The sequence below is a fragment of the Papaver somniferum genome, chromosome 1 (assembly GCF_003573695.1).
Source record: "Papaver somniferum cultivar HN1 chromosome 1, ASM357369v1, whole genome shotgun sequence".
NCBI classification, from domain to species: Eukaryota; Viridiplantae; Streptophyta; class Magnoliopsida; order Ranunculales; family Papaveraceae; genus Papaver; species Papaver somniferum.
Genome location: NC_039358.1, coordinates 191,526,244 through 191,533,449, shown reverse-complemented (window position 1 = coordinate 191,533,449; position 7,206 = coordinate 191,526,244). Strand labels below are relative to the sequence as shown.

The 7,206-nt window shown below is 34.5% G+C and overlaps 1 protein-coding gene across 4 annotated transcripts; it reads left to right on the top strand.

Moving 5' to 3' along the window:
• Nucleotides 1–314: 314 nt before the first annotated feature.
• Nucleotides 315–6,170, top strand: LOC113310562. 4 transcript variants are annotated; one of them, XR_003341239.1, is made up of 8 exons: nt 315–903; nt 1,782–2,173; nt 2,328–2,574; nt 2,866–2,911; nt 3,618–3,699; nt 4,727–4,847; nt 5,471–5,549; nt 5,977–6,170. XR_003341239.1 is itself a non-coding variant. In XM_026559285.1 (6 exons), exons 2-6 carry the CDS (start codon nt 2,104–2,106, stop codon nt 2,876–2,878), a joined length of 318 nt encoding a protein of 105 aa, XP_026415070.1. In that variant the 5' UTR covers nt 315–903; nt 1,782–2,103; the 3' UTR covers nt 2,879–3,375. The 4 variants fall into 4 exon arrangements, 2 of the variants coding, with proteins under 2 accessions (XP_026415070.1, XP_026415061.1); XR_003341229.1 differs by having other exon boundaries at nt 1,782–2,574; XM_026559285.1 differs by lacking the exons at nt 3,618–3,699; nt 4,727–4,847; nt 5,471–5,549; nt 5,977–6,170 and adding an exon at nt 2,642–2,726 and having other exon boundaries at nt 2,328–2,413; nt 2,511–2,574; nt 2,866–3,375.
• Nucleotides 6,171–7,206: the final 1,036 nt, after the last annotated feature.

Sequence of the window (7,206 nt, the reverse complement as noted above, 5' to 3'; positions counted from 1 at the left end):
AGAATACGGACCAGCCGATCAAACAACAAAACGAAAACGAAAAAGGTTGAACCCCGGCCGTAAACCGGGTGATACCTAGTCTATATTATAAAAAAAAGTAGTGTCTGTCTAGCCTGTTGAATCCTACCCTTGATTTTATCATCTCACGGCATGGATATAAAATTGAGCGAGGGATATTTTTGAGCGTCGGATCGGGAGACAAGACAAGAGGACGTTTCCTAATACAACTATGTTCGGTCGGTTATCTTCTTTTTGTTAAAACCGATCCGGAAAGGAACGCTGGATTTCCAATTATAGTTGTGTTTCCTATTATAACTGTGCTTCCTGATCCCGGTAAAACTGGGTAGGCTTCCGTAATATGTCTTTTTCCTGCAAAAATTCCAGAACAGAGTTTAATAAGAAAACGAATGTGGTAGAAGTTCGAGTCTGAATAAAGTACCAACAACGTTTCAAACCCTATAAAAACTCCGCAATTTGGTTGGCATCCTCCCCAGTTCTCTGTTTCTGCATCTTTTTCTGCAACAATGGCAGCTTACGGGGAAGAAGGGTATGTGGCCTGAATACTTGATAGCCTGATAAAGCCGTTATGGATTCGTTTTGGATTGAAATTCTTTGTAGCGAAATCGATTTGGAATTGTAATAAATCTACCACGTGATCTTGCTGCCGTATTTTTAGGTGATTAATGGATGAGTTATATGATCAATAGATTTTTTAGTTGATTAATGGATGAGTTATATGATCAAGAGATATGGGTTTGCTTTAGATTCGAGTTCTTCGCAGGGAAACCGATCTGGAACTACTAATCGAGCCATTAAGAGAAAAAAAAAATGAGTATCAAGCCTAATTCTCACATCTATAGCCAAACAAGCCTCCTGCATCTTTCCTAGAAAAATGCCAACAAGGTATTCATCCCTTCTACCTGTTTCACAATTTCTTTTATGCGAATCACATGATTTGTATCTACTTTTATTAAATTCATCAATTCCCCTTGGTTCTTTTTATGTGGAATCAGTCACTCTAATGTATATTTTTCATTGTGGGTGTTTACAGTAATTTTATAACTGAATTTGAGTGTTTCCTTGAATATATATATTCAACATCACTTAAGTATTCCGCTCTCTCAAATAGAATATAAGTAACACAGTAACACTCCTAACTAAATTGGGTTAGTTTTTATACATCTAATTCAACTACAATAGCAAATGTGGTTAGGTGTTTCAACACTATCCCAGTTTAAGCTAGGAAGTAAAGATGCCGCCAACTGCGTTATTATTGTAGGTTACATGAATTGCTGATATGCAACGCCATTGTAAATAGATAGCCAGATCACTTAATGTAACACGTACAACCAATCATGCCTCCTGGCTAAGGTTGGGTAATTGTGCTCAAAGGTGTTTGCAACATCTTGCAACATCTCAAGGCTATATAGTTCTTGCAACTTACACCCTGTCAGCTGACAGGGAAAAAAAAGCCGCGATGCATCAACAACAATGCAGGGCTGTATAGGTTTGGTTTCCTACCCGGTAGGTAAGGATTCATCATTTCTTTACTGTCTTCATTGTCTAATTTATGATATTTGTGTTTTCGGATGCAACGTGCATAGTATTGCTCAAACAGAAGTGATTTCTTTGTTCTTTTTTTGGAATTGATTTTGATGTTTTGCTACTTTTTCTTGGTTTCTACTATGTTTAGTTGTTCTTATTTAGTTTTATTAAAAAACTGATTGCAGTTGAAAATTGAAAGTGCAACATGATGGCTTAACATTATTTTGTGTGGACAGGTGAAATTTGAGAGCGTAGTCATTCGTGTGGTTCATGGTATGCAAGCCTATAATATAATCTCTTTAAGATGTCTCTTATATCTCGCTGAAAATTGCATTAAGATACACAGATTTGATGTATCTTTAAATACAATTGAGATGGATTATCAGTTATTGGTTGCCAACTACTTTGCTTATTATGTTGGAAGTTGTACGGGATGATCTTCGAGTAATCAACTATCTTAATAAACTCCAGGTATCTCCAACTTTTCTAAGATGCGTACTTTACTTTATTTGTTTTTAAGTTCTATGGAAATTTGCAGCCGGGTACATCTGTTGCAGCATGTTTTCGTGGTTCTCAGTGACAATAAACCAGTATGCAATTTTAAGAGAGTGTTTGGATCCAATAAAAGGTACATTTTCTTACTTCCTCATTCTAAGATTTTGTACTGATTGGTCCAGTTTGATTGTAAGGCATCATATAAGTCTTCACACTAAATGTCCAGCTGATGACTGATTTTTTTGACACAATGACTCATATAATTTCTCACATCTGAATGGTTTTAGCATGTCGGGTTACCATAGTGGAGCATCACTCATATAACAAATCAAATGTTTCAGTCTTGGGTGTCGTTTTTCTCTCTAATCCAGAGGTAAAAAAAACCAAAGCAGCATCAAGAGATTGGAAATCATTATAGCTATCAGAGAAATGCAAGAAAAGGACCTTAAAACTACCAACCTTTACTGCAGATGGTTGTAGATACCATGAGGATGCTTCCAATCAAAGTTACTGCAAAAAAAATGAAGATTTTGGGTAAGCAGGTGTAAATATATATACATATATATTATACAAGGCACATGACATGATTTTCTCGATGCAGATGCATTCATCAAAAACAATTCAACGTACATTAGTTGCAAGTACGTAAACATGATAGGTGGACTTTGGAGAAAAATTCACTACAGGTCTTCAATTATTAAAAAGATAAATTCATTCTGATGTTTGGTTCTCCAATAGATGCATTCCTCTAAATGATTCACGGTACATTAGCTGCAACAGATGCATATTAGTTTATGCATTTTAATCTTTATAATGCGATTGCAGGTTAAGAACGTAAGCACTAAATTATGGAGTTCTTTATAAAGATTGGGTGAGCTTACTGATTTGGCGGGGCTTAAGATTCCAAACCTCAAGGAGGCTTTGCTGGGCTGTTGTTCCCGACTAATTTGACTGACCAGCAAAATACAGAAACAATAGACTGGCAAATTTGCAAAAAAAAAGAAAAATGCAGCAATCGACTGGCAAATATGCAAAAAATAAAATAAAATAAGAAACCACACCCAGAGTCGTATGCCGGGTTCCAATAAAACAATGGGATAGCAGGATCGAGATAACCTTAACTTTGTCACAACTAAATTTCCTAATACAGCTAGATTTCTGAATTTAACTTCCTAAATAAAAATGACTAACCTTAAGGTTGAATATTAATTTTCAAAGTGAAAAATACTACAACCCCTGCTATATGGGTTCAATATATAGAAGCCCCACTAAATGGATCATTCACTATCAACTCCATACTTTATGAAAATGATATTGCTAGGCCCAAAAAAACAATTTTTCTTCAGATCTGGTCCATAATTAATTATTACAAATTTTGATAATGACAACACTACCCTTTTGAATATATACAAGAGGAAAATCATAATCAATTTTCATTTTCAATTTTTATTTCTCTTTCCTCCAGACGAGATGATTTTCTTCTGTAAAAATGGTTTCTATTCAGATCTATTTCTCCTTCGAAATTCAATTCTCAAAGACAATAACAACGTCGACAACTCTTACTCTTGAACTTTCAGTGCGTATCAATGAAGAAATTTAATGAAAATCGTCAAGAACAACCGGAAATGAGGATATAATCATCAAATCCTGATGGGAAAGGTAAGTTTAATGTATCATAATCGTTTCATTTGATTTTGAATTACTGATTTGTTGATTTTCAAGTCGATTTCGAAAAATAATTTTTTTAATAATTTTTGAAAACCTAATCTATCTGATTTCATCTATAAATCGTCATTCAAAACATGATCAGAATATAAATCTATATCTATTCCATCTTGATCTCTATTTTAAGATTGAAATTTTCGAGAAATTTCTAGGGTTTCGAATTAAAGTTCGATCTAACTTTTAATATGTATTTTTGATCGATAATTTGAGTTTATTTATGAACTCAGAGCTTCTTAATCTTTGTGACCCCTCAAACGAGATTTGAGTTTCTTGTACTTTCAAATTTCGATCTAGTTTGAACTCATAAATGTTCTTCATCTGTTGTTCCTAATCATTTAAGAAATATTTTAGTTGATTATATGAGATATGAAACGAGTATTATATGTTAAACAACTGCGTACTGAAATTGTAATACAGTTCAAGGCGTCAACTGTCCTACGTGTGATAATTCTACATATTATTGTCCGCTTAAGATTTCTTACTTATTCTTTTTTATGTTACATAACTATCTTCTACGGCTTAGTTCAAAGAAAGTTCTGGATGCTGAAGAAAACATGAGTTACACCAATTTTAACATCATTCATAGATCCTTCAAGTTCAGGAGCTATAATTGTCTTAAGTAAAATTCCTATAATGAAGTTCAGGAGTTAAATGGTTGTGTAAATTTTAGTTACACATGATAATTGTATGTGTAATTGCTAGTTACACATCATAATTGAATCTGTAAAAGCTTGAGTAAACCTGATATGATGCATAGTTCAGTTTACTAGTTTGCGTATATGCCCGAACTAGTTACAACCTGGGTATTAAACGTTGTATCAGTTTGCTTTTGCTCTAAAACCTAATGGTCGTTGCACTTCTTAAGTTTGTTGAGTTGATTTCTTCTTCTTAACTTTTCACATTGAATTGCATTTGTTTGCTGCTTACTAGTGGTTGTTTTCTTTCTTATTTATTTTTGCAGGTTAGTTGTCGTGTGTTTGCTGCTGCGCGCACAAGCTAAATTTCATGTGTAATTGCTGGATATACAAGCTAAATTGCATGATATCGTTGACTGTGTCAAGTACTTACAACTTCATATTAAGGTACTTGTCCCTCCTATATTCATGTGTTTCATTTGGACATGGATAAATTGTGCAAAAATGACGCAATAGTAGCATCTGGAAGTACTAGGCAAAGTTTTTAAAATTTTCTAGTGAATTTCCTTTTAGATTGGTATCATGCATGAGTCTCATACTTGATGATACTATTCTTTTTATTATACTGAAGTATGCCATACGTTGTTGTTGTTGATCCTCAGTTTATGTCCGAGGATATACTAACCGAATGTGTAACTACTAGTTACAGTATCTAATTGGATGTGTAACTTCCGATTACACATGCCATATGCATGTGTAACTTCCGGTTACACAAGTCGTATCATGTGTAACTTCCGGTTACACAAGTCGTATTACACATCTACTTAAGTTCTTATTGCAACTGATCTCTTAATTGTAATTTATTCACTTAGTTCCTGCAAATTAGTAAAGCAGTTTATTTGCCAGTTGTGCATTTTTTTCCTTTTTAAGTTGCCTTGTTATTGGGATCCGTCCATAAAAACAACTTTTTCGTCGTGTGATTGCAGTTCAGGAGATTTCATCTAACAAGAAGAGCAAATACTTCATTTTAATCTGATATTATGGTACCTTTTTGTCTTATTACTTTGCAGGAAAACTATATGTAGAACAAACTTGTGAGACTTGCATGCGTCTTTCTTCAGGTCCTCATTCGGTATAATATAATTAATGGTGAGTTACCCTGTGTCATTTAAAACTTGTTTTTAGCTCTGACATGTATGCTTGTCTTTGAACCTTGTTAGTATGATGCTTTGATGGAATTTTTTGGTAGTAAGATGCATTTTTAACTTCTAGTTACACTAGTCAGACGCACGTGTAACTCTTTTCTACACATGCTAAAATGAACAGATTTTACAGCCAAAAAAATTCACATGTGATGCATGTGTAACTGTTTAGTACATAACCCATATGCTAAATATATGTATAACTAGAAGTTACACATGCTAATTAGATGTGTAACCTCTAGTTACACATGCTGATTGTATGTGTAACTTCTGGTTACATAGATTTTACCTGTTTACGAACTTTTGCCTCCTTTTATGTATTTGACTATATTTTTTTCCTGGAATATGCAGATTTGCTTATTTTTATATTTCAGGTTTCAGATAACTTCATAAAAGCTAATTGCTTAAATGGTCTCGCTGGAATTGGAATTGACGCTGAATACACAAATCATACGCATGTGTAACTATCAATTACACTAGATAGATGCATATGTAACTCTCAATTACACTAGACAGATGCGTGTGTAACTTCTAGTTACACATGCTAAGAAATTATTATAAATGAATATTAAAGTAATACATGTACTTTTTTTATGCGTTCTTTTTGATGTCTATTTTTTGATATGTAACTTTGCATTACACATGTCATAAGGATGTATAACTTCTGGATACACATGGCATATGCATGTGTAACTTATGGATACACATTCACAGTATACTTTAATAATTTTGGGCCTAGATTTAATAATTTTGGGCTTAAATTTAAATTTTGTTAAATTTGGGGCTTGACAATATATAAAAGGGTATGGATGTTTTTTAATAACTCTGGGCCTAGATTTAAACTTCTTTTAATTAAGGGCCTCATATTATGGGTTATCCATGGGTTGGGCCTTAGCCTAATTTTCCCATTTTCAAAAGAATTTAGAGGTCGTAGCCCACGATAATTTGACCGACAAACAAAAACCGGAATAATGGACCGGCAAATCACCAAAAAAAATTTAGGAACCACCACCGAAGACTAATGTGACTCGACCAATAAAACACTCAGGATAATAGGATCCAGATAACTTGAATTGGAGATTGTAAGCCCCGAATATTTGACCACGACCAACGAAACATTAAGGCATGCTTAAGATGCCGGCTAATTTACCATTGCCAACAAAACATTAAGGTATGTTTAAGAGGCCACGGCCGGGTTGTAAGTCCCGGCTAATTTCACCACGACCGACAAAATAGTAGGGTTTTTTAATAGGCCATGCAGCCCCGGCTAATTTGACCCGACTAACAAAACCTAGGGCGTATTTAAGAAGCCATATGATCGGGGCTGTAAGCCACAGATAATTTGACACGACCAACAAAACATTAGGGTCGCAAGCCCTGACTAACTTATAGACTCGATGTTCTCTTATAAGCCACTTTCGTTAATGACTAAAGTTTTGTGGAAAAATACTGACCAGCCGACCAAACAAACCAAAAAAAAAAGAAGGTTGAGTCCCGATACCTAGTCTATATTATAAAAAGAAGTGTTGTCTGTCTATCCGGATATATCCGACCATCGATTTCGTCATCCTGCGGCGCGGATCAATAGTTGGAGCCGGGGAGGG

Coding starts and splice junctions, on each gene's coding strand:
- LOC113310562 (XM_026559276.1), top strand. CDS start 2,104: ATGTTTTCGTGGTTCTCAGTGACAATAAACCAGTATGCAATTTTAAGA. Junction 2,414..2,510: donor TTTTTCTCTCTAATCCAGAG/GTAAAAAAAACC, acceptor CCTTTACTGCAG/ATGGTTGTAGATACCATGAG. Junction 2,575..2,641: donor AAAAAAAATGAAGATTTTGG/GTAAGCAGGTGT, acceptor TTCTCGATGCAG/ATGCATTCATCAAAAACAAT.